We start from the raw sequence: 26,604 nt of genomic DNA, 5'->3' as shown, positions 1-26,604 counted from the left end.
TACCCAACCATTAGTACAAACAAATAATGAGGAGGGAGTCCCTTACTGGAACGCACGCGTGGTTGCCCCGAAGGCAGTCTGCGCACTTGGCCATGCCGGAAGGGACCCAGCACATCTGGCCCGGGAAGTTGTAATACGTGTGTGCACACCTTACGCAGCATGGGCGGGAGCCAGCGCGAAGGCGTCCCGCAGAATTGGGAACCTCACAGCGGGCAGCAACCTTCCACCCAAGCACGGTGCGCTCACCCTTTGGAGCCTCGGACTCAGGAACGACGGAGCCCTCGGGCTCCTCAGCTTCACCCTCGACTTCAGGCGAGCGATACGGACGGACAGTGCGAGAACGTGATGTGGGGGAGGCGACACCAGAAGGAACAGGCGTGGCGGGCGCCTGCGACTCAGGAGAGCCGGACATCTGGGCCGCTGGTCGCTTGCGAGGCGTAGCAACTAGAGCCTTCCCCTTCGGCTTGGGAGCCATGATGAGGGTTGGACGATGTGAGATCTATCCGTAACGATAAGCTCCTGCAATCCAGGTGGAAAGGAAGTGATTACCTTGAAGAAACAAGCAACAGTATCAAAGGTTGGGACTAAGATCGAGGGCGAAAGGCGAAGTAAGGTGATGTTCAGGATGAAGGTGGAAGGAAGTTCAATAGGGAGTTTGGAAGTAGGAGTTTGGCGCGACACCCACAACAAAGGGGGTGGCCGCGGCAACCCACAACAAGGGGGGTCACGGGACCAGCCCACCAAGTGCGCACCCAAACAAGCCCACCACCTGGGGCAAAACAAAAAGTCCAAACAAGCCAGGAGGATAATCAAGCCCTACCTGCAAACCTCGGAATTGAGGGCAATTCCCCCAAGAGGGGGGGTAATTCTAAGGAAGGCCATCACGTGCCACCACGTGAGGCCCCTTTGGTGGGACCCGTAGGGCTCAGTAAAATAGGGCACAAGGTGCATAGATAAAAGGGGTTGGAGGCCTCGGAAGAAGGCCTCCAGTCAATAGTCGCTGTGTATACGTAGACCTATTGTGCTTACAGAATACGATACCTTCCTGCCTCCTGACCTGGTTCCCTGGACTCCCGTGAGACCTTAGGCTTACGATTCTTACACATACTACCACATGACATATCTCTACCAACTAGAGGCCTAGGAGCATGAATGATAGCTCTAAAAGCTCCTACGAACCTCTATAATTCATTACATGTCATCGCTCTTTAGTTACCCACAAGATTGGTTAAGTTATGACATAATTTGTCTATGACATAATTTGTCTATGACATAATTTGTCTATAGGGGTACTCTGACCTTGGACCTCCTTTTACTTCCTATAGGCTACGAACCTAAGAGATGGTTCTATGGGATTCTCTTACGTCGACTACAGTTACCAAGGCTGGTTAGTCATGGAAAGTCTTGGAAAATGAGGACATCTGGTGCACCCACCATTACATAGCTCGGCAAGCTTGCTGGACAGGGGAGGTTTTCATGATAGGTAGCTTGGCGAGCTTGGCGGACAGGGGAGGTTTTTTTATGGCTGCCGATGGATTGGAGATATTGGTCGAGGGCCTGAGATATTCATTGGGAGGCAGCTCGGCAAGCTTTCCAATTGGATATATTTGCCTCTTGGGGGTATAATTGATGGATTTCAATCTGCACCAAGGTTAGCCAGCTGTTGGTTCTAGGAAAGGTGGAGAGATCATCCTGGGGTATGCTTTGGGCCAGGTTGATGCAAGCTTCAGAGATGCTCGGAAAATGTCCAGAGATGTTCTAGGATGCTAGAAATGCATTGATTTGATGGTTGGGTGAGGTCAAATGATGCTTTGACGAACTCGAAGAGCTCGGAATAAGGCTTGAGAACAAGCATCCAACTGGCTTTTTCAATCCAAACATTTCGTTCAAGTGAAATTAACTTATCTGACCTTACTGAATCAATACCAACTCTAATGGTAGATCAAACCTTCGGCGAAGGTTGATTCGAAGACTGGCTGTGAGTTGGAGGTGAGGGGGCTCTTACTTTGAGTATTGGCGTGGGATCGCCAAACACGAAAGGCGGGGATGGGCAGTTTTGACATCACCATCCTCAGACCATCAGGACAAGCATCATAGGTAGAAATAGGAATAGATAAGTATACAGGTAATTGGATACATTTATTAAAGCTACAGCTACAGCTACAACCTCAACTCTGGTCTGTAAAAGCGCTCCTGTTTCTTCATATCCCTATGTCCCCTATATCCCCATGCCTACTCTCTCACATCAGCCCTACATCAAACCAACAATGAATGAACTTTGCTGAATAACTTAAAGCAGCCGAAGATAACTGTTCAGCGTGGTATTCCGTGGTGTTCAATCTCAAGCCGCCCTTCCCAAATGGCGCCGGTTCATTCCTTCTTGTGGGATCTGTGTCAACGATATAAACTGGTTTGGTGCCAATACCTGGGAGACCAACAATCATCTGTGTCGCTTTCATATTTGAAATAATCCTTGAGGAATGGTTCGACCCATCGCAGGGCTTCCCCCCTAAGGTAGGACACAGTCCACAGGGCATAGCTCTCCTGGGTGGGAAACTTCTCGTCATTGAAGTGCTGGTACAGTTCGACCTGTAGCAAAAACACCTCAAGTTCCTTTCGGTTGCCGGACTAAGTGTCGGGCAACTTGACGCGTAGAGTTTTTTTGAGTTCGTTGACGGTGGGTGCGTCGGGCATCTCTTCATTCTCAGGCTTAGACCTCTGAGACGAAGTTGGCGTGGTGGGAGTTTTCCCCTTCGAACTGACGACAGACATGTTGCTTTGTGTATGAGCCAGTGCCTCGTAGAAGTGGTGCTCAAAGTGTAACGCTGACTTCTAAACGATAGAAGACACAGAGGTTCTCTTGCGTAAAGGTTTACTTATCAGAGGAGGCAGGGGATCAGACACAAAGGCTTCAAGTAACACGTTACTAGTATATAACAAATACTGTATTGAGTTGAGCACGAAGCTTCTATCTAAGGAAATACTATCTACTTATATAGTGGCGTCATGCCTCATGGGTAATCTGGATAGTTGGCGGATAGCTAGATATTCAGGATAGTTCGTGGATAGCTCAACTATCCAATATCCACTAGTTTCTGCAACTATCCATTAGCCCTGTCACATGGCAGCCTACCCCGCTTCCCACTGTGACTCACACGTCATGTTACTAGGCCCTGGCCCTGTAACCATGACATCATGTTACTATAGCCGTAACAACAACGGCAATACTGTCAAAATCGGGACTTCAAAAATACTTTAGAGAGTTCACAAGGTTCCCATCGCCAGCAAGATGGGGACGACGACAGTCGCCCCTTCATCATCTTAAATCCTGGAGCCTCTCTGAGGCTGGGATAGCCTCGATGCAAACGCCCCTGATATTGCGATGCATGCCACTCGAGAAGGAAGATATTGAGTTGAGGTTTTATAAGGCCATGCAATCTGAGTTCCGAATGAAACTGAGACTATTAAAGCTGACGCCAGAACAGCTTGTTGTGCTTGCTTTTGCAAGTATCGGGGGCTCTGCAACGCTGCATCTCTGTGTCATACTGACATTCGTTGCACTCAGTTTGCTATCAAACTCAAGAGCAAACTTGGAAATCTCCTCCTCAAACCTACAAGTCACTATACATATTTTGGCCTATCACACCAACAACAAGAGCAATACTACTCAACGATTGCTACAACCATCTATGATTCATTACACGTCATCGCTCCTTAGTTACTGGGCCGATATTACCACATAGCATATCTCTACAACCCTCTATGATTCATTACATGACATCACTCATACTACCACATCACATATCTCTACCAACTAGAGGCCTAGGAGCATTAACGATAGCTCTAAAAGCTCCTACGAACCTCTATGATTCATTACATGTCATCGCTCTTTAGTTACCCACAAGATTGGTTAAGTTATGACATAATTTGTCTATGACATAATTTGTCTATAGGGGTACTCTGACCTTGGACCTCCTTTTACTTCCTATAGGCTACGAACCTTTGGGATTCTCTTACATCGACTACAGTTACCAAGCCTGGTAAGTCATGGAAAGTCTTGGAAAATGAGAGAACTACACTCCTTTAGCATAAATAGGATTGCCCTTTCCTTAAGAAAGGGCAAGCAGACAATACAGTAAATCGACTATCACATACTTCCACGTCTTTTCCAAGCTTCCAAGCATTGATCTTGTTACTCCTTGTTTCTGAAAAGTCAGTGAGGTGTTAACCTCTGACTTACCCCTGAGTTCCCAGACTCAACATTTGTTGCAACTTGTCTGAACCACTTCACTACATCACACACCTGATTGCTGCGTTGTGGAATAGTCTAAGCTACGACCCTTTGGCTCTGTTTCCTAAGACAGTGTGTTGTCTTAGTAAATTCATCCCTTCCTTGGGTGGCTAGATTCTCACATCTGGTGCACCCACCATTACACTCTGGCTTCACAGATGAAAGTTCGGAACCAAGGCAAGGGAAAAGGGAAAGGAAAGGGGAACGCATCTCTAACGCCATCAGTTAGTCCACCAAGTGAGGATTTCTGCAGTGTTATAGATTCAATCGAGCAGTCGGTGCAACAAGAATTCGAACTGGTTACCAGTATGATGGATTTAAAAACAGCATCAGGATCCCTCAACAATTATATAAAATGGCGCAGCCGGCCGAACATCCACCAAGGAGCCCATATCAACGATACAATTGGGAGGTATGGAAATAGTTTCAGCTGCAATGTTCTCCATTGCGAGGACAAGCATAAGTAGGTTGTCCTCCCCTTATTTATTTGATTCTATTCTGATTATTGAGATAGGCTTTTTAAGAAGTGGGTGGAGGCACTAAATGGATGCTCAGTTGAGTGTTCTTTGATGATGCGCGAGTCAATCAACACGACCATTCGGCTCCTGCTCCAAGGACCATTCAAGTATTCTGAGCCAGAGATTTCAAGTCAGTTGAAATCTCTCTATGAGAAATACCCAAGTCTTATGGGCCAGATTATGCCATCTCCAGAGCAACCTGATAATGTCGAAGAGATAACCCCAGGCATATTGGAAGATGCAGCACATATCTGGCCAAGGGCAGTGAGATGTGCTTCACAGGCCTACATACAAAATGACCTCGATCTCCCATTATCTATGAAGGGGATCCCAGCACAGCATCCATTCATTCGTCAGCTCCGGCAGGCATATACAAAAGACTATCAGATGCCGCATATAACAAATCTGGGAACACAACCAATTGAATGGTTCTCCCAGCTTGGATTTACAGATCCGTGAGTTTTCCATTTCCTAATATTATTAACTTGATAGTAGCTGATAAAAAGCCAAACAGAATCTCCCAGCGCCGCATTACTTTTGAGACTAGGATCACATTCTTTGTTCTTGGTAGCACCATGTGTCGTTTTGACATGGGCCTTGTTCATGAGCGGGTACTAGGTGAGAAGCGGCTGTTTGTCCTTGTCACCGAGCTTGCAGATTGCGGAGAGGAGGATGAGCTGGTCATGTTGCCGTTGGTAAGAATAAAAAACCACCAATGGAAGCATGGCAACTACGCAGACTATGTTTGGCAGCTGGAAAGGATTCTGTAAGGAAATCCGACGCATGTTCGGAGAGATCGATGAGATTAAGACCGCGGAAGACCATCTGTTTGCACTTAAGCAGACTGGCAGCGCCCTCACGTACTCCACAGAATTCCAGAGATACGGCAATCAGACAGGATGGGACGCCAGCGCACTCATCAGCCACTACCGACGTGGGCTGAAGAGCCATATACGTATGGAACTTGCCCGTTTGGAACAACAACCAACGGACATGGTAGCGCTAATCGAACATACGGTCCGAATCGACAATCGACTATACGAATTCCAGAAGGAACGTCGGACCTATGACAAGCCCAAGAAAAGTTACCCCTACCGGGGAAACGAGGGCAGACGACGGGATCAACACCCGCGAGACAACCGTTGGTCGGACCCAATGGAACTCGATGCCACGTTCAAACCTGGACGACCCCGTGACCCTAAGAAAGACAGACAATTCAAGGAACGACTCTGTTTTAACTGCGACAAGCCAGGCCACATGGCCCGAGACTGCAGACAGCCAAAGAAAGGGAACGGCGGATGCAAAGTCGGCAAACAACTCAATGCTACCTGGCAAGGCCGGGGAAGTTACAACGCCTCGGGGACAGGACAGTTGAACGCAACGTTTGTGAGCAAACAGGACTGGGGAATAAACGGCGAAAGCACCCCAGAAGACGAGAGCGGAGAGCCATGGAGCAACTAGACACGTTCTCCACGCCTCCGAGGGAAGATAGTGCATGGGTGAGAGGACAGCGGGAACTATCAACGACAGACGCAACAGAGACTGATCATCCCTGGCACGCGTATGTCTACTGGGAGTATTGCAGCAAAGATGACTGCAAGCTCCACTGGAAAAAGAAACACCAGAATCAGTTGTTTCCCCGATCCTCGCCCAGGATACACTTCAGAGACGCAGAGCAAGTTCACGCCCTCAGGCGAAGCCAGTCTGAAGGGGACTTGCCTATCAAAAGCGAACAGGTATACGAGAAATACCCACATCTGCTAGACAAAGCAGAAGAGCGAGGGAAACGATCTCCCCAAGGACCACCATTGGAAGCGGATGAATACTATCCTTCCTCGGACGAGTCAAAAAACTAGGAGTCCTTGACGGTAGGCCACCGGCGAGCGACACGAAGAGGCCTAGTACAGACCAGCTATGCGCCACGACGGGCAGCATGCAACTATATGTGGTCGCTAAGATACAACAGCGACACCTCCGAGCAATGATTGACTCAGGAGCGACGGGCAACTTTATGACAAAGAAAGTAGCAGACACGCAAGGTTTCAAGACACAATTGAAAACTGAACCATACCCGTTAATGGTCGTAGATGGAGAGCCCATCTCGACTAATGAAGGAATGGTGACCCACGAAACGGTCCCATTGGAAATGGTCATGCTACACGGGCACAAGGAAACGATTCAGTTTGACATCGTGCACATGGACAACCATGCGTGCATCCTTGGTGTGCCATGGCTCAAGAAACACAACCCCCAGATCGACTGGTGGAACGAGAAAGTTGTGATGAGCCAGTGCGCGTGTGAACAACGGACGGACACGCGACAACGGGAGAAACCCTCCCAGGGCCGGAAGGAGTTATGTGCAACCTCCGAGCTCGATGACCTAGCCCAGGCATCCTCACCGACGAGTATACCGGTGGAGTACAAGGAATACGAGCAATTATTCCAGGAAGGCCCTAAGAACGAGGCGCTTCCTAAGCACCAACCATGGGATCACGAGATACCTTTGGAGAAAGACAAGAGTCCACCGTTTGGACCAATATATCAGCTATCGGAAAAGGAGCTGAAGGTACTTAAGGAGTACATTGATGATAACCTAGCGAAAGGATTCATCAGACCATCCACATCACCAGCAGGAAGTCCGGTGCTTTTCGTACCAAAGAAAGACGGCTCCCTACGGTTATGTGTGGACTATCGAGCGTTGAACAACATCACAATCAAGGACAGGTATGCCCTGCCATTAATCAACGAACTACACGATAGATTTCAAGGAGCAAAGATCTTCAGTAAGCTAGATCTGCGAGGAGCATACAACCTGATCCGAATCAAGGCTGGGGAAGAGTGGAAAACAGCATTCCGCACCCGCTATGGCCTATTCGAGTATCAAGTCATGCCCTTTGGGCTAACAAACGCACCCGCATCCATGCAACGACTGATGAATGATGCTTTGCACGAATACTTAGACATCTTTACCATTGTCTACCTAGACGATGTCCTGGTGTATTCAGCAACCAAGGAGGAGCATGTCAAGCATGTCAAACTCGTCCTGAAGAAACTAAAGGAGTACAGCTTACTCCTCAAACCAGAGAAGTGCGAGTTCCATAAAAACCAAGTCGAATTCTTGGGTTACATTATCGGAACGCACGGCATCAAGATGGACCAAGCAAAAGTAACGGCAGTGTTGGAATGGCCAACACCGACCACGGTCAAGGAAGTGCAAGCCTTCCTAGGCTTCGCCAACTTCTACCGAAGATTCATCTCAGGATATTCCAAGGTAGCTCAACCACTCACGGAGCTTACCAGAAAGGATCTCGAATTCAAATGGACGGACAAGGCAGAGGCTGCTTTCCAGGAACTTAAGACGAAGTTCACGGAAGCACCTATCCTTGCTACATTTGACCCTGCAAAGAAGATCATCCTCGAAACGGACTCTTCTGACTTCGCAATTGGAGCATGTCTGAATCAACCAGACGAGAACGGTAAGTTCAAACCAATCGCGTACTACTCTAGGAAACTGTCACCCGCGGAACTCAATTACGACATCCACAACAAGGAGCTACTGGCTATTGTCGTTGCCTTTGAGCAGTGGCGAGTATATCTTGAGGGACCCACCTACCCGGTGCAGGTATGGACGGATCACAAGAACCTCATATACTTCACCACGACCAAGGTTTTAAACCACAGACAAGTCCGCTGGGCAGAAACCCTCGCAGCCTACAACTTCACGATAACCTATCGCAAGGGCTCCGAGAATGCAAGAGCAGACGCTCTCAGCAGACGGACCGACTACGCCGGCCCAAAGGAAGAAAGACCTAGAGCAATTCTGAAGAAAACAGATGCAGGAATACAGTACAATGAGTTACTAGCGACGATCTCAGTCATCGAAGATACAGAACTCGAGGAAAGACTCAAGAAAGCTTACGCAACAGACGAATGCGCCAAGCGAGTCTTGTCCAAAGTCGAAGGCGACTTCGCCATCGACGAACAAGGATTGATTCGATACAAAGGGTTAGTGTATGTCCCAAGTCAAATGAGACGCCCGCTGGTGCAAGAACAACACTCGTTACCAGCACACGGTCATCAGGGAGTAACACGAACCTTCGAACGAATCACCCGACACTACTACTTCCCAGGTATGAGGAAGCAGGTAGAGACAGTGGTAAGAGAGTGCGACATTTGCAGCAAGTCAAAATCCAATAGGCACCTGCCATACGGACAACTCAAGTCGACACCAGTACCAAAAGGAGCGTGGAAATCAATAGCTTTGGACTTCGTCGTCAAGCTTCCACCCTCCAAGGACCCGTTAACAGGAATAGAATACGACTCTATCCTCGTCATCACGGAAAGACTCACGAAATATGGGAAGTTTATACCATATCTAGAAGCTAGCGACGCCGAGGCGCTCGCATATACCTTCATTCGAGTCATATTAGCCGATCATGGGATGCCAGAAGAAATCATCTCAGATAGAGACAAGCTTTTTACTTCGAAATTTTGGAAATCTTTAATGGCACTTTTGGGAACAAATCATAAGCTATCAACAGCTTTCCATCCCCAAACAGACGGTCAAACAGAAAGACTGAATCAAACCCTTGAACAATACCTACGGAGTTATGTCAACCACCAACAAGACAATTGGGTTCAGATATTACCCATCGCACAGTTCGCATATAACAGCGCGATGACCGAAGCAACAAAAGTCTCACCGTTCTTTGCCAATTACGGCTATCAGCCAGAGGCATATAGACAACCACGACCGGATGAATCAAGAGCAGAACAAGCTATGATCGCTGTGGAACAACTGAAATCGTTCCATGAACAACTCGCGACAGACATCCAATTCTTAAATGAACGATCTGCCGCGTATGCAAACAAGAAGCGCAGTATGGAACCTGCCTTCAAGGAGGGGGATAAAGTATACCTACTCCGGAAACATATCAAAACGAAACGACCAAGTACAAAGTTGGACTTCAAGAAATTGGGACCATTCAAAATATTGAACAAAGTCAGCTCAGTTAATTACAGACTGCAGCTACCCAAGAAGTCTAGACTACACCCGGTATTTCATGTCTCACTACTGGAACCAGCAAGAGGAAATACCCCAATTGCGACAGATACAGAACTTCAACCAGAGAATGAGATTGTTGAATACGAAGTCGAAGCGATCCTAGACAGAAGGTTAGTAGGACGCAAAGAAGAGTTTTTGATAAAATGGAAAGGTTACGAACCTACGGACAATTCATGGGAAACGGTCAGAAACCTTAGCTGTCCAGAGCTACTGGAGGCGTTTCGCCGTCGACACCCAAGCGATCAAAGAAGCCAGGAGACAGGGCCACGAAAAGGTCCTGGTCAGGGGCAGCACCCTCGGAAACGGCAGTAGAAGGGCTGTGCAAGAGAGTCCCTTTGACCTCTGCCTCCCTACACTCCTTCTCCTCTGCTTCATCCAATTCGTCCAAAGATTTCAGACCACGACGCAGCATCTCAACACCGCAGGTTTTGAGAGCCTTCTGCTGTTTGCGAAGACGCATGCGACGGGCATATGCTTCTTGAGCACAGAGGTGAGCCTCTCGCTCCTGAGATGCCGCTGCTTCCTCTTCTACCTCAAGACGCTCTTCTTCTTTTCGAAGCTTCTCCCAATCAGTTGGAGAAGGGGCGCAAGCGTTGCATTTGGAATTGCGACGAGTACATTCACTACAACGATGACTACCAGCAACAACAATACAGAATCGATTGTTGTGAAGACAGCTGGAACATGGCGACATTAGGTTGCCGTTCTTTTCAATACGGTCTGCAAGAAGATGACATTCTTTGATTTTTATGTGTCTACTAGAAGATATGGTAAGCAGCGCAACCTGCTTGACAATTAAGTGGGCATCACCCTACTTAAGTAAGCGATTCCTTAATCAGCAAGACCTAAGGGACTAGGCCTTTTGGAGGAGGACCTAGTGTTACGGCTATAGTAACATGATGTCATGGTTACAGGGCCAGGGCCTAGTAACGTGACGTGTGAGTCACATAACGTGACGTGCGAGTCACAGTGGGAAGCGGGGTAGGCTGCCATGTGACGGGGCTAATGGATAGTTGCAGAAACTAGTGGATATTGGATAGTTGAGCTATCCACGAACTATCCTGAATATCTAGCTATCCGCCAACTATCCAGATTACCCATGAGGCACGACGCCACTATATAAGTAGATAGTATTTCCTTAGATAGGAGCTTCGTGCTCAACTCAATACAGTATTTGTTATATACTAGTAACGTGTTACTTGAAGCCTTTGTGTCTAATCCCCTGCCTCCTCTGATAAGTAAACCTTTATGCAAGAGAACCTCTGTGTCTTCTATCGTTTAGAAGTCAGCGTTACAGTTGTGAGGAGAAGCTGGGATTGCTTCCCTTGCCTGCCATATTCTGAATGACACACATCCGGAGGCCGACTCAGCACAATATCAAGCGCTGGTGATATTTTGAACAACGCAGGCTCGGTTTCACACATCCCCCATTGCTGGTACCATGCCTTCTTTTTTGCAGGAGGAAGTGTGCTTCTATGCTCTCAGAGCTGGACTTGGTGATGGTGGTATCGGCCAAGCCTCATGTAGTCAAAGTGGATGTCTCCACGCTCCTCTTTCGAGGCCAAGCAGCTTCTGCAGCCCTTGGCTGCATTCTGGCGTAGTATCCCAGCATTATCGTTCTGCTGGGGCATGTCCCTAATATATCCTAGCATAAAAGCCATAACCAGCTTTTTCTCGCCATTGATATTAAGGGACATGCCCCTATCCAGCTTTGGGAGGTCCAAAATGGACAGCAGAACATCATCCAGGTTTGACCCATGCAGTCCAAGAGTGATCACAAAGACATTTGCACGATGCATCCGCGTCTTAAGGGGCTGGGCAGCAAGTGTAACATACACACCAGTCATTGATCGGTACATATTGCGATACAAACCAAAACCATCAATGAACATGAGCCATGGGACTGAGTTAAAGCCTTGTTCGAGGGCTTTAACTATCCATTCTCACCCGTAGGCCTTCAGTTCAAGCTCCGCCACATGTGGGTGGGATTGTGCAGCCGGCCGTATCTCTTCGTGCATGGTGTTCAACACCCTTCTGATTTGTGACTGTGGTTTGAAGCCATGATTCTGTTGACCTAGAATCCCGTTCCCAAACGTGTAGTCTACCGTTATATCAAGCTGCTGGACTAAATCCTTGGGCAAAACAAACTTGAAGTCATCTTCGGATAAGAGCTTCTCAAGGCGAGTCAGTGGGACTGGCAATTCAGACCCAATGTTTCTGATCTTTGGTGATAACTCAGCTGTTGAATAGACCATCTGGATCTTTACAACTGGCTTGCCTCTCTCGATGGCATCTCTTCTTTTATCGATTCCAATGCTATAAACTCGGCAAACTCGGACGCCGCCTTTCTTCTTCGAGTTATACTCCACAAACTCAGAGCAGATAACTGGTAGTCTATCAGAGAATGTAATATGCTCTCCAGACGTTGTCCGCAGCGAGCAAAGCCACACGTCACTTTCCCATATCTCGTTTGGGGTATCCACGAATGCCCCGAGTCCCTTCCAGAAGTCCTTGTGGAGGTCTTCCACTGACAATATTGCAGTTACCAATGTTGCAACATCAAACCAGTGTGCATCAGCCTGGCGGTCCTTTTTTGGGCCTGTCTTCTCCGCCGGCATCATTGTCGGGAGCTTCTCTTGGTTGAGATCAACCATCTTGTGCCGTAGTGGGAGCAATGGCAGTTGCGCCATAAACTGTTTCTTTAGAGTTGTAACATCTCGTGGCAACTCTACTGCTTTGATATTAAGATCTTGTCCGAGAGGTAATCCCTCATTAAGATCTTGATAGGCCTGCCAGGACAGATTGTACTTTCGGCCCACATGGCCATGAACGCCAGGTATGGGCTGAATGGCTGTGATGATCGGTTGTGCTGGACAAGCTCAGAATCATCTTCGCCGAGGATGGAAGCGTGTTCAGCGGCGGCTGGAACGGGGGGAGGGGGCATCCTCAAGTCATCAGGAAGGAAGTCCTCTATAGGGATCTCTAGCACAAAGACGTCGTTTCTGGCAGTGTCAGCATATGGAACTGTCGTGGCAGGATCATCCACAGGAATGTGGCCTGAAAGATCCTGGATTGCTTTCTCGGTGATTTCCTGGAGATCTTGGGGTTGGGGCAGGGGCATGTCGATATCGGAATCGCTGTTGCTGCCAATTGTGTCATAGTCATTATCATAGTCATCACTAGTATCGCCATTAATCATAGCGTTAAACTGTATACTTGTATCTGATGGCTGATCTCCATGGTTTCCTGCCTGTATACCTAATGCATTATGTCCACCACTGTCGACTGCTGGTGCACTGGGCCTAGGGATTGAAGCCCGGAACAAATGTGCCCTCTTCTTCAGTCGAGATCGCAAGGGTCGAGGAGGCATTGCCAAAGATAGCCAGCTATGGCTGACCTATGTATTGGGTGGTTGCAGTCGACCAATCTTCTGGTTTTTGGCTCAAGTCCAGTTGCACCCAAATCCACTTTATATTTCCAACCTCCAAATGAGGTGTTTAAGATATCTTGGATTTTTCCAGGGCTAGGAAAACCTGGAAGCTCTGAGCAAAATTCTGTTTGGGGGGGGGGGGACTGTTGATGAAGCACAGCATGTGTCAGCTGACCACCTTGGAGACGTGGTTTGACAGGAGCTAAGAGTTCTCAGCAGCAAGAGATTTGAATGTCCTCGAGGAGCTGAGATGTGGTTTAGCGACAGCTCACAATGCCTGGGATGTTTTGGCGACAGCTCACAATGCCTGGGATGTTTTGGCGACAGCTCACAATGCCTGGGATGTTTTGGCAACAGCTCACGATGCCTGGGAGCTTTTAGCAATAGATCGGTGATGGGGCTGGATGCCCAGGATATTTCAGCGACAGCTCACAATGCCTAGGAGCTTTCAGCAATAGATTGATGACAGGGCTGGATGCCCAGGATGTTTCAGCGATAGATTGGTGACAGGGCTGGATGCCTAGGATGTTTTGGTGATGGATTGTTGACAGGGATGGATACCCGGGGGCTTTTGGTAATGGATTGGTGATGGGGCTGGATACCCAGGGACATTTGATATCTAGAGAGAATTTCCAGTGCTAAGGCGATTCGAGAGATTTGTTTGGTAGCTGGAGAGAACAGCTTCGAAAGAACTTGGTGTTTCTAGTGCTGCGGGGGGAGTATCTTTGCTAACAATTTTTTCTAGCCTCAGTATATCAGTTTGGTTGGTGAACTTGAGGGCAACGAGGCACAGGCATAAGCTGCCAAGATACAAACAGGTTGGAGGTATAAGTGGCCAAGCTGTAGATGGGTCGGAGGATAGTTCAGAGAGAAAAACTCATGCCGTGAGGTGAACACACAAGGATATTTGCTCCAGACAGTGAGGTTGTTTCGGCAAGTTATCAGTCTGACACGTTTGCTGAACTTTGCTTCTGTTCTGAGGCTTTGTGTGAACCTATAAAACAATTAGTAATGATCAAGATTCCTTTCTTTCCTTGACTTACTTCTTCTTTCTTCTGTGGGCAGTGTTGACACGAAGTGAGGTTGGTGATGAGGTGGAAAAGTGAGAAACGGCTGTGAATCACAGTGGTCACGTGACCGTTTTGGGATTTGAAGCCATTTCCACCATTACTGCCTACCTATCGTAAGTCTTTCATCGTTTATATTATTCAATTTCATATTCTGTCTGTTATCTTGCGCCAGTAGGCAAATCTCTCTGTTTATTTCTATCAAACTAGGCATTCTGTTCATCACTCTCATCAAAATTCGACCATTTGTTCCACCGCAGAAACGGTCCCGCGTTATGCCTCTGACGCCTAACAATACAGAGTCAGACATTGATGTGAGTTGTTTTCTATCTTTCTATGCTTATAACTAATGCCTATTTAGCCCCTCCTTCGAAGTCGCAGCGTTTTCGATGATGATCTGTCAGAACATGCATCAAACGACGGCCATGACCAGCTCTCTGAGCGTAAGATTACCCTGACCCAGGACAAACCAGCTTTGTCAAGAAGCGCCCTCTGATTATACGTCCGCAACACTGCATCTGCCTCATCCAAAAAAAGGAAGCGTGCATCCGCACAGCAGCGCACTGCTGAAGCTGAAGCAGCCGGCGCAATGGTTGAAAGTTAAGGGCAAAAGGCCATTGGAAATGTACACCCAGGACGGCTTGACCAAATAATTACAGCTGAAATGAATGTCTATCAAGCTGCAAACTTCTCGCAAGACCCGGAAGGTTTCTGGAAGGAGAAAACCGATGCAATTGATAGAAAGGCGCAATTTCTTCTGCTGTAACATTTCACACATGACCTCCCTGGTTTAAAGGAAGAAGCAATCCACAAAGTGGTCCCAAACTTGCCCCCGTATTCACGGGCGTTCGAGAGTTTGCGCTGCCTTATCCAGGACAAGATGCGAGGCTGGAAGTATCATCTTCGGAATGACATCTTGGTAAGTAATTGGATCTACAAAACATATTAAGGTATGGTCTCACATATCTTAGGCGCATGTCAAAACAGCCATGGAGGCTGACGAATCGGGGCTCCTTGCGTCTTGTGGTAATATGAAGGACCTTGTGAAGACATTTCAAAGACGTTTTACTCCGGAGAACTTCTTTGAAGTTTTCCAATTCGTGTGCCACTACTTGAGCCTCGAAGAAAGCTGTCATACTGACATTCGTTGCACTCAGTTTGCTATCAAACTCAAGAGCAAACTTGGAAATCTCCTCCTCAAACCTACAAGTCACTATACATATTTTGGCTTATCACACCAACAACAAGAGCAATACTACTCAACGATTGCTACAACCATCTATGATTCATTACACGTCATCGCTCCTTAGTTACTGGGCCGATTACCACATAGCATATCTCTACAACCCTCTATGATTCATTACATGACATCACTCATACTACCACATGACATATCTCTACCAACTAGAGGCCTAGGAGCATGAATGATAGCTCTAAAAGCTCCTACGAACCTCTATAATTCATTACATGTCATCGCTCTTTAGTTACCCACAAGATTGGTTAAGTTATGACATAATTTGTCTATGACATAATTTGTCTATGACATAATTTGTCTATAGGGGTACTCTGACCTTGGACCTCCTTTTACTTCCTATAGGCTATGAACCTAAGAGATGGTTCTATGGGATTCTCTTACGTCGACTACAGTTACCAAGCCTGGTAAGTCATGGAAAGTCTTGGAAAATGAGAGAACTACATTCCTTTAGCATAAATAGGATTGCCCTTTCCTTAAGAAAGGGCAAGCAGACAATACAGTAAATCGACTATCACATACTTCCACGTCTTTTCCAAGCTTCCAAGCATTTATCTTGTTACTCTGAAAAGTCAGTGAGGTGTTAACCTCTGACTTACCCCTGAGTTCCCAGACTCAACATTTGTTGCAACTTGTCTGAACCACTTCACTACATCACACACCTGATTGCTGCGTTATGGAATAGTCTAAGCTACGACCCTTTGGCTCTTTTTCCTAAGACAGTGTGTTGTCTTAGTAAATTCATCCCTTCCTTGGGTGGCTAGATTCTCACATCTGGTGCACCCACCATTACACACCCGCACTCACGCACAAATTTGACAAAATATATGGAACAATTCTCACTCTTAGAGACATACGACTTACTCAAACGCGATGCCTTTTTCGAGGTGGTCTACAAGACTACCAACGGCAAAGCACCAAAGGCTCTCACATTCAGTGAGCTGGTGAAAGGTGACGATTACTTCCTGACGTTCTCGAAGCTGCCAGCGCCAGATGTGAGAGGAGGACCCCCGATGTGGACAACAAGTGGCCGCAACAACCTTTTTGTTCCTTCTGTTTGAGATGAAGGAAACTTACAGCCACGGATGAGCTTTTGTGGCAGTGGTGTAATGCTGCATGAATACTGGCTTGGCTTGGGATAATGGATTTTCCGTGGAGTATATCTCTGCGATGGTATTGCTAGGCTGGCTGGAGATATGGTTTTGGGGGCAGCTGGAATCATGGAATATTGTAGGCTTCATGTCGCATGGCTGTCGGGCTAGGCGGGCTATGTCATCAGATTTGGGCAGTTAGGGCTGGAATTTGCATCAGAGATGGCTATATTATTGAAGCTATTGAAGCTATATACAATGAAAGATTGTTCCTAGTGCCTTCTTTCTCTCCATCTTCTTCGTGACCAATATGTGGATTACTCCAACTTTGCCGGCGCCAGAAGAACTCCTACCACAACCTTCGCTGTGATCATTCTGATCACAGCAGCCCCAATACCAGCTTCCCTACTCCGAAGGGTGCTACAGCTTATCCACACATGGTTGTATATTGAGGCTGGCATGTCGTTCTAGCTATCAACCAACATAGGATATTGCCCTAGTAAGCTGTTTTTCTGTTAGCTTTCTTTGCTTGGTTTGCTTCTCTTTGCTTTGACGTTGATTTGGGACTTGAGATCTTGCCGCCCGCCGCCAAATTTGCCGAATCCATCTCTCTCTTTCTGTCAGCTTTCCTTTTGGCTTTCTGATATCTTTTCTGTGTTGATCCACGACTCAAGATCCTGCCGCCGCTGCCATACCCATTTCCCCTGATGCTAGCGCGTTCTTGCCATCACGAGTATCTGGTCCAGCTATATCATTCAATTCTATGCTAACTTATCTATAGGTCTATTCCATACATCACCACGATGAGCTGCCGCTGGCCCCCGAATCCCAATCCCATTCATCGCTGTGATGAGCTGCCGCGATAAGCTGCCGCCAGCCCCCGAACCCCACTCCCAATGCGCCAACCATGGCTTGAACAATCTGCTCCAAGGATACTGACTGCCGCCATCAGTTCCATTCTTATGGCGGCTGTATGACCGTTCACTGTGACAAGAATGGCGCCATCACCAAGGCGGAAGCGCTTTCGATCAATCTTTTGGGTCGCCATGATCGATCCATTTCGATTTAATGGGTAATCATGGCCCAAACACAACCACGGGAGCAAGATACAGAATGGTAAGTCAATTTCATGATTCTACAACTATCTACATTCTATTTACTGACTCAAGGCTTTAACCATTCGAGATCAGGAATGGTTGGTGTAGGAAACGGTCCCTCCATGGGTGCACGGACCAGGAAACCGTGGGCTGCCCGCTCTTTTTTCTGAACGGCCTCAAAACGGTCCCACCACTCTTAAAAATTTGGCTGGGACCCCGGTAAGGTACAACCCTACACGGGTACTCGAGAAGCTAAATACTCAGTTACGGACACCAACTCCGCCCGTGGCTATTTCTTCTGAGCAGGACCGTTGGGTACCCGAAACACCTCATAACGCTGCTCAACTAGAGCTCCAGACTAAGACAGTTAAAGGGCTTTTCCAGGGTCGTACTACTGGTTCTTCTAGTCCTACGGAACAGCACTTCGCCAGCTAGTCAAAGGCTGTCAAATGGCTATGCACAACGCTGTTCTTCTTGTAGAGGAAAACAGGCAATTACGGACCGCAAATGAAAGACAAAAGAAGAAGAGAGCAGTAAGGAGGTCGTACATAGCTAGCGGAGGTGTTTTGACAGTTCAGGAGGGCTTAAATCGATCGGAAATAGATAATATAGAGCTTGCGGGCGAGGTTGAGGGTCCGCCTATAGGGCCGTAAACATGTGCGCCACGGACGTGTAGTATGTGTAAATCACTTGAGCATACTGCACGTACATGTCCATTAAGGCAGGTTTAAAATTAGGATAGTTCTATAAGGATTAATAAATTGTGTTGTTGTTAAATTGACTAATACAGTTGTAGAATTCGTAGGGAGTGCGCAGCTCGCATGCATGCGCAGCTCGCTTGTCAAAATACGTTAACGTACTCCACAAGCCAGCGGCGCACACAAGTAAGTGGCGCACGCATCACGAACTCTAACGCGTATAGTATCCTTTAAATCAATATGTCTCAACCAATTGACCTGCAATTAATCCACAAAGAGGGTCGAATGACTCTTGCACTTCAAGCCTATAAAAACGGCCATTTTACGAGTGTTAGAGGTGCTGCGGTCGCGTACGATCTTCCTGAGTCCACTCTGCGGGCGCGCGTTAAAGGACGGACCGCGCGACGCGATTTACGGTCCGCAAACCTCAAACTTACAGCTACTGAGGAGTTAACACTTATCCAATGGATATTATCTATGGAGGAACGAGGCCTACCACTTAGAGCTAATTCCTTTCGACAAATGGCAAATCTACTTCTTCAAAAACGGACTGACGCAGACCAGGATCAGACTCCTACAGTTGGCCAGAACTGGGTTTATAATTTCGTACGACGACACAACTCCCTCCAATCAAAATACACCCGTAAATACGACTATCAGCGGGCAAAATGCGAAGATCCTACGATTATTCGGGACTGGTTTTGGCTTGTACGGAATACAATTGCTAAATATGGGATTCAAGAGGAGGACATCTACAACTTTGACGAGACTGGGTTTCAAATGGGAGTAGTCACGACCGCGAAGGTAATTACAGGTTCTGAGCGGGCTGGCAAGCCAGTTTGCGTACAGCCAGGGAACCGCGAATGGGTTACTGTTATTGAATCAATATCTTCAGACGGATGGAGCTTGCCAGCAATGGTTATTTTTGAGGGCAAGGTTCATATATCGACTTGGTACACAGACACTTTGCCTTTAGACTGGACAATTGCAGTTAGTGAAAACGGGTGGACGGACGTAAGCCAAGCAAGGCTTACGGACGTATTTCAGAAGCATACAAAGGACCGTACGAAGGGGGTTTATCGGCTTCTTATTCTCGACGGACACGGGAGCCATTCGACTCCAGAGTTTGACCTATTCTGTCCGAGCACTCAATTATTACGCTTTGCATGCTGCCGCATTCATCACATCTCTTACAGCCATTAGACGTTAGCTGTTTTGCGGTTCTAAAACGGTCATATGGACAACAAATTGAAAGATATATGCGGGTTGGACTAAACCATATTGACAAACCGGATTTCCTTACAGCCTACCTTTCGGCCCGCAAAGAGTCTATGGCCCTTAATGTGGTCCGTAGTGGGTTTGCAGCTACAGGTCTAGTCCCGTACGACCCAGAACGAGTGCTGTCAAAGCTTAATACTCAGTTACGGACGCCAACTCCACCTCTGCTTCTTCCTGCCCTACAAGACTGTTGGGTACCCGAAACGCCTCATAATGCTAGTCAATTAGAGCTTCAGGCTACAGCAATTAAGGGGCGCATTCAACGTCGTACAGCAGGTTTATCAAGTCCTACAGATCAGGCGTTCCAGCAGCTAGTTAAAGGCTGTCAAATGGCTATGCATAATGCGGCTCTTCTAACGGAGGAAAACAAGCAATTGCGGACCGAAAATGAAAGACAAAAGAAGAAGAGAGCAGTAAGGAGGTCGTATGTAGCTAAAGGAGGTGTTTTGACAGTCCAGGAGGGCCTAGATCGACTACAAACAGCAGATATAGATATTGTAGGTAGGGTTGCAGGTCAACCTACAGAGCCACAAACTCGTGCACCACGGACGTGTAGTATGTGTAAATCACTCGCGCATACTGCCCGTACGTGTCCATTAAGGGAGGTTTCTAATTAGGGTAGTTCTATAGGGTTTAATAAATTGTATTGTTGTGAAATTAACCTCTAGAGTTATAGAATTCGTGATGCGTGCGCCACTCACTTGTGTGCGCCGCTCGCTTGTGGAGTACGTTAACATAATGTATGATGTAGTGGAGTGGTTTAGACAAGTTGTAAATAAATGTTGAGTCTGAGAACTCAGGGATAAGTCAGAGGTTAGCAACTCACTGACTTTTCAAAAACAAGGAGTAACAATATCAATGCTTGGAAGCTTGGAAAAGACGTGGAAGTATGTGATAGTCGATTTACTGTATTGTCTGCTTGCCCTTTCTTAAGGAAAGGGCAATCCTATTTATGCTAAAGTAGTGTAGTTCTCTCATTTTCCAAGACTTTCCATGACTAACCAGGCTTGGTAACTGTAGTCAACGTAAGAGAATCCCATAGAACCATCTCTTAGGTTCCTAGCCTATAGGAAGTGAAAGGAGGTCCAAGGTCAGAGTACCCCTATAACAAATTATGTCATAACTTAACCAATCTTGTGGTTAACTAAGGAGCGATGACGTGTAATGAATCATAGAGGGTTGTAGAAGCTTTTAGAGCTATCATTCATGTTCCTAGGCCTCTAGTTGGTAGAGATATGTCATGTGGTAGTATTAGCCAGTAGCTAAGGAGTGATGATGTGTAATGAATCATAGAGGGTTGTAGAGATATGCTATGTGGTAATATCAGCCCAGTAACTAAGGGGCGATGACATGTAATGAATCATAGAGGGTTGTAGCAATCGTTGAGTAGTATTGCTCTTGTTGTTGGTGTGATAAGCCAAAATATGTATAGTGACTTGTAGGTTTGAGGAGGAGATTTCTAAGTTTGCTCTTGAGTTTGATAGCAAACTGAGTGCAACGAATGTCAGTATGACAGCAGACTCCTTTCGAGTACTCTTTGCCCTTGCTGCCGTGCTCGGCTGGCACATTCATCAGATGGATGTAAAAACTGCTTTCCTCAATGGAAACCTAGAGGAAGAAGTATATATGAAACCACCACCAGGAGTCTCCATTCCTCATGGCAAAGCTCTCCAACTCCGCAAAGCGCTGTACGGCCTCAAACAGGCACCTCGGGCATGGTATGATAAGTTCTGACACACTATGCTCAAGTCTAATTGGCGAGTGTCTGACTACGATCCATGTATCTTCCTACATGACAAGTCTCATATTATCCTTGCTTTATGGGTTGACGACATGCTCATCTTCGGGCCAGAGCTTACTGCCATAAATCATTTCAAATCGCACATCTCCCAAATCTTTGCAATGACCGATAAGGGCGAGTTCTCCTACTACTTAGGATTGCACGTAAAACAGCAACCAGGAGAAGTCACTATCCATCAAGGGCAGTATGCGCAGCAAGTACTCTCGTGATATAACCTTACTCGTGCCCCACAAAGCTTTACTCCTGGCAACTCGCGAACAACACTCACTCAAAACGATGCAACTGCTGCTAACCCCGAGTTCAAACTCAATTATCAGTCAAAGATTGGGTCTCTTAACTTTCTAGCTAATAATACTCGTCCTGACATATCTTTCTCAACTGGATACACTGCACGTTATGCCTCAAATCCAAATCAAAGCCATATGGACGCAGTTGAACAAATCTGTGCATACGTTGCTACTAATCCTACTAAAGGAATTCGATACAGACAAGTGCTGGAATCAACCTTCACGGTTTCTCTGATAGCAATCATGGCGGAGAACACGGCAAATCAACTGGAGGGTACATCTTTCTCATTGGCGGAGGCCCTGTTGCATGGCGTTCACAACGCCAAAAGACCGTCGCTCTCTCTACTATGGACGCAGAATACATCGCAGCCTCAGAAGCAGCTAAACAAGCTATTTGGCTTAAGAACTTCATTAACAATCTTCAAATTCCAGGATGCTACATCGACCGAGTTCCTCTCTTTATTGATAACAACTCAGCCCTGAAACTCACAAAAAATCCAGAGCTTCACTCTCGGTCCAAACATCTTGATATCAAGTACCACTATATTCGAGAAAAAGTTGTTGACGATAAAGAAATAACTACACATCGTGTCGACACTCAAAACAACATCGCGGATATCTTCACCAAGTTTCTTGCAAGAGTAGTTTACGAGCGTCTTACATGCAGATGGGCATGGGAGCTACTTCGACCAAGTCGCCGATGCCACATCCATACTGGATCATTTGGGTTGAGTACGTTAGGCATAACTTGTGTATCGGCTTGGGAAAGGAAGGCACTTTCCAACATGGTTGGCGCAGAATTGCTAAGGCGCATGTAGTAGAGACCATCTTTCTGTGTTGCAGATGCCATTTCCCCTTTTTCCTTATTATAAAAGGTAACATTCTCAACAGTAGCCCTTGCATGTGTCTGTGTAACAGAGAGGAAGCTATGAAGCGAGAGTAGATTGCAGCGTCCGTTTGGCGCATATGCAACATCAGAGAATGATACCATAGTCGTTTTTCCATTCGACTGTAGGACTGGGAGTTGAATGATACCACCGCCACGGATGTCAAGAGAGGTAGCGCCATCCGCAGTTTTGATTTGGACCTTCAAAGGATAAAGTTGGGTAAACCATTTATTATTATTTGTAATGTGCATGTTTGCACCAGAGTCTATAAGCCATGCATCTTTTGTTTCAAAATCACCTACAACAAGAGCTGTAATGGCACTTCGTTGACGTTGAGATTGAAAATGAGAGGCTAATCCAATTGCATCGCTATCTACGTCCTGCCCGTCCTGTTCCATCACAGCGAGACTAGAGTTGGGTGTCTGTGTGATGTCGTCATCAGGAGGCATAAGTAGGAATGAAGATAGTACTCTGTGCAGCGTCCATAAGGTTGGCTTTGAAGTTGTCGACGTCAGCAGCAGCAAGAGCCGCAGCGTGGCGTGGGGTCCTCGACTGTGTGTGAGAGGTAGAGGCAGCTTTGGGCTTGTCTGCTGGGGCATCCTGACCTTCCTGAGCACGCATGTTCTTTGGCTTGAGTTCAGGGTGGGTAGTCCAGCAGGCTTCTTCAAGGTGGCCCCATTTGTTGCACCCAGTACATTTCAGGTTGCTGCGATCATCTTGAGATTTGTGGCCTTTGCCTTTCTCTTTAGACTCGGTGTCCTTTTGATTGGCTTTGCGTTCCTTCTTCTGGTTTTCTTGATCTTCTTCTTCAATAAAGAGACGGTCGAAGAGAAAGGAGAGATCGTGTTCTTCGTCTGGGTTCTTCGCACGGATCCAGTCGTATTGTTTCTTGAAGGTTCGATAGGATGATGGGAGTCCAAGGAGAATGTTTGATACCATTGGTTATCAGAGTACGAGTACTCGAGTTTCTTGAGATCGGCTCGGTGCTGTCTGTGCTGATTGAGGTAGTCGGCCATATTGTCACTTGTAGTAAGAGATAGGGCACTGATTTTTTCAAGTGTTTGTTCACGAGAACGGTGACTGGTGACAGCATATTGTGTCTTAATGTGCTTATAGGCATCAACAGGATCATCGATGTCCTCAATGTCAATGAGGATGCCAGGGCTAACCCATTTGTAAAGGAGCTCCATAGCGAGGCGGGATTTAGCTTGATATCTCTCCCATTTCTTGACAGCAGCTTGCCAGGCAAGGAGACTGCGAGCACTGTCGATGGTTGGCACAGTATCGATTTCTTGAGCAGCCCTTGAGCGCGTAGTAACATTGGGTGAAAGAGCTGTTTCGGCACTGTTGCTGTAGACAAGATACTGTTCTGGCTAGGGTTCATCCTTGAGCAGCTTTGTTTGCCCTTGGAAGATCTTGAAGACATCTGCTGCCTTTGTAGCGCAATTGAATTCGCGAGTCCAGTTGATATAGTTGGACTTGCCCTGTAGCTGTGTAACGGGTGCCGCCGTTACAGTACATGTGGTATATAAAGCGTGTTACGCGTATTCCGGGCGAGCCGGAATACTGTAGTCTTTTTGGCTCCGTGGGATGTAGCGCGAGCGTAACCGTACATCATTACAAGCTGCTGCACCATTTTGACTTCCCCTGGTTTCGAGAAAGCCATGGCTGCAGACACCTCCGTGAGAGAATAGAGTCCACAAAATTACAACGTTGTTTTCAAAGGCTCATAAGAATGCTGTATTTCGCCTTCATATTCTCAACTAGTTGAAACCACGCTAGCTCAGGATCTTCGCATAAGGCCCTTTGGAAGTCGTAAACGCGATTAAAACGCGTCTTTAACTCTTGTCGAGCCAAGAGCTTCCTAACGCGTTTCCCTCCTTGCGATTTTAGGATAAAGTTCGCCATATCCTCTACACTAGCCAGCCGGGGTGCAAATCCTCTAGTATCCATATCAAGTATCTTTTGAACAATCACCTCCTCTTCTAGTTCAGTCAATTTGTGACCTTTTGGTCGATATTCACGACAGGGGGTCGGCTGGTCATTCTGTCACGAAGTGTAGATTTAGGAACGTCATAGATCTTTGTAGGAGATTTTAGGTATGAATTTCCATTAGGGGTGGTTGGGAAACCGCGTGTTAAAGTTGATGGGCAGTAGGGTGGGGAAAAGTGCGCGGCATGGTGATGTGCGCGACATGCTGATAAACCACGTTATAATTTTTATTCATGAATATGAATATAGCCTAGTATTCAAGTTTATATTCGAATTGCTAACCCTGTTATATATATATATATATATGGATGGACATATAATATGTCCATCCATCTATCTTAGATCATAGGCTGTAGAGCCCACGCCCTCACAGGATACAACTCCCTAGGAAACCCTCGCTGTAACTCCGTCCTCAGAATTTTTAGCCCTGCCTCGTTGAACAACTCCTTGAACTTCTCCTCCGTCCTATCACGAATATTAGCATTTCTCCTATGCACCCCCAAAACCATCCACAAAAGATAAACGTGACGCCAAACAGCACCATAAGAAACAGGGAAGACAAACCGAGTGACACTGCTATCAGTCTCATCATACACATCCTCCTCGCTCGTCAAATTCTCCTTCACAACAATCCACCCCACCACCTTCCCCCCCTCCTCCCTCCTCAGCGCCTCTCCACACCTCCGCAAATACCCAACAAGCTGAAGATCCGTCAGGTGACCAACACACCACTGGTTCCAAACAAGATCATACACCGCACCACTCGCCGGCTTCCACAGCTCAAGCCCAACATTATACACCTCCCCCACACCCGGCACATCCGCCAACGCATCCGTAAACTTCTTAATCGGCTCCACAACATCCACCTTCTCCGCAAGCGACAACAACAGCCCTCTCGTAATGCGTCCAATCCTGCCCACAAAAATCCGTTAGCCATCTCCCTCCAGGGCACACAGCACTCCAGCAAAAATCCACTCACCCAGCCCCACAATCAACCGCCCTTCCCAAAGGCTTCGCATCCCCCTCTGCCTTCCCAGCCAAAACCCCCAGCTTCGCCATCAACGCCCTGCTCCCTTGCAGATCGACGCGGCTCACGTGCGGGAATCCGCCAAGCATGCCATCGACATCCGCATTGATGCCGGACCAGTACTCGATTGAGGCGGAGTGGTCGATTTGCGCGTCGGGCGTGCTGGTGGAGACGTCTGTGTCTGCCATGGCGGGGTGGATGGCGGGGTGGGGTGGGTTGTTTTTCTGGATTGCTGCATTCGTCTCCTGTAGATTCCCTTTCGCCTATTCTGGCTAGTGCCTTTTACTTTTTAATGCTCCATAACTTCAACTAACGTGCATGTATAACGAAAGTGCCAAACAAGCGAAAGTGCCAAAATATCGCGACTACCCCATAAGAATTGCGATAAATCCACCACAACAATATAAATTAATTAAAACTACTCGGAGTCCTCTTCCTCAGACCTGTCTATTACAATCTGACAAGTGCGCGCATTGTGTCCAGTCTCACCACACTTGCCACAGCGACGTGCATGGGTTTCTTCCCTTGGCTTCCGACCACTACTTGCCCTTATTTCTTGCTCTACTTGCTGCACAACATCCCTCTCGTCCTGTAGCTCCTGTGCTACCTGTTGACTAAGTGATCCTCCTTGCTGTAGTCGTGTTTTTTTAGCTCTCCGGCGCTTGCTTAGCACTTCATTTGCCTGTCGCAGGTTTTGGTTCTCTGCTTTTAACAATGCTAATTGATGCATTATTTGCGATGCACCCTTTGTAAACTGGTCAACAGCTGCATAGATTGAGGTTGGAGAGCTATTTTGATGATGCGCAATTCGGTTTTTAATGAA

At 47.1% G+C, this 26,604-nt stretch overlaps 6 protein-coding genes across 6 annotated transcripts; 1 reads left to right on the top strand and 5 right to left on the bottom strand.

The window, feature by feature from the left end:
- Positions 1-11,355: 11,355 nt before the first annotated feature.
- VC83_00370 (uncharacterized protein) lies at positions 11,356-11,733 on the bottom strand (the record flags this gene model as incomplete). Its single annotated transcript, XM_024464064.1, has 1 exon — positions 11,356-11,733. The coding sequence occupies one exon, from the start codon at positions 11,731-11,733 to the stop codon at positions 11,356-11,358; it is 378 nt and encodes a 125-aa protein (XP_024328482.1).
- Positions 11,734-11,817: 84 nt separating this feature from the next.
- Positions 11,818-12,528, bottom strand: VC83_00369 (uncharacterized protein; the record flags this gene model as incomplete). Its single annotated transcript, XM_024464063.1, has 1 exon — positions 11,818-12,528. The coding sequence occupies one exon, from the start codon at positions 12,526-12,528 to the stop codon at positions 11,818-11,820; it is 711 nt and encodes a 236-aa protein (XP_024328097.1).
- Positions 12,529-12,602: 74 nt separating this feature from the next.
- On the bottom strand, positions 12,603-13,244 carry VC83_00368 (uncharacterized protein; the record flags this gene model as incomplete). The annotated part of the gene is made up of 1 exon (XM_024464062.1): positions 12,603-13,244. The coding sequence occupies one exon, from the start codon at positions 13,242-13,244 to the stop codon at positions 12,603-12,605; it is 642 nt and encodes a 213-aa protein (XP_024328096.1).
- Positions 13,245-14,646: 1,402 nt separating this feature from the next.
- VC83_00367 (uncharacterized protein) lies at positions 14,647-15,137 on the top strand (the record flags this gene model as incomplete). Its single annotated transcript, XM_024464061.1, has 3 exons — positions 14,647-14,685; positions 14,733-14,814; positions 15,031-15,137. 3 exons carry the CDS (start codon positions 14,647-14,649, stop codon positions 15,135-15,137), a joined length of 228 nt encoding a protein of 75 aa, XP_024328105.1.
- An 8,323-nt stretch (positions 15,138-23,460) lies between these two features.
- Positions 23,461-23,952, bottom strand: VC83_00366 (uncharacterized protein; the record flags this gene model as incomplete). The annotated part of the gene is made up of 1 exon (XM_024464060.1): positions 23,461-23,952. One exon carries the CDS (start codon positions 23,950-23,952, stop codon positions 23,461-23,463), a length of 492 nt encoding a protein of 163 aa, XP_024328104.1.
- A 1,016-nt stretch (positions 23,953-24,968) lies between these two features.
- On the bottom strand, positions 24,969-26,003 carry VC83_00365 (uncharacterized protein). The gene is made up of 3 exons (XM_024464059.1): positions 25,734-26,003; positions 25,319-25,666; positions 24,969-25,219 (listed from the first exon to the last, which is right to left on the bottom strand). The coding sequence occupies exons 1-3, from the start codon at positions 25,967-25,969 to the stop codon at positions 25,093-25,095; spliced, it is 711 nt and encodes a 236-aa protein (XP_024328103.1). The 5' UTR covers positions 25,970-26,003; the 3' UTR covers positions 24,969-25,092.
- Between the last annotated feature and the right edge of the window lie 601 nt (positions 26,004-26,604).

This window comes from Pseudogymnoascus destructans, assembly GCF_001641265.1.
Source record: "Pseudogymnoascus destructans isolate 20631-21 unplaced genomic scaffold scaffold_1, whole genome shotgun sequence".
Lineage (NCBI taxonomy): Eukaryota > Fungi > Ascomycota > Leotiomycetes > Thelebolales > Thelebolaceae > Pseudogymnoascus > Pseudogymnoascus destructans.
This window is presented reverse-complemented; position numbering and strand designations above follow the sequence as displayed.

What these genes read in the sequence shown, in the direction of transcription:
- VC83_00365 (XM_024464059.1), bottom strand. Translation starts at nt 25,969, where the DNA reads ATGGCAGACACAGACGTCTCCACCAGCACGCCCGACGCGCAAATCGAC. An exon ending in GCGGTTGATTGTGGGGCTGG is followed by an intron (nt 25,667 to 25,733) that starts GTGAGTGGATTT and finishes TTTTGTGGGCAG; the next exon opens with GATTGGACGCATTACGAGAG. An exon ending in ACTGATAGCAGTGTCACTCG is followed by an intron (nt 25,220 to 25,318) that starts GTTTGTCTTCCC and finishes TATTCGTGATAG; the next exon opens with GACGGAGGAGAAGTTCAAGG.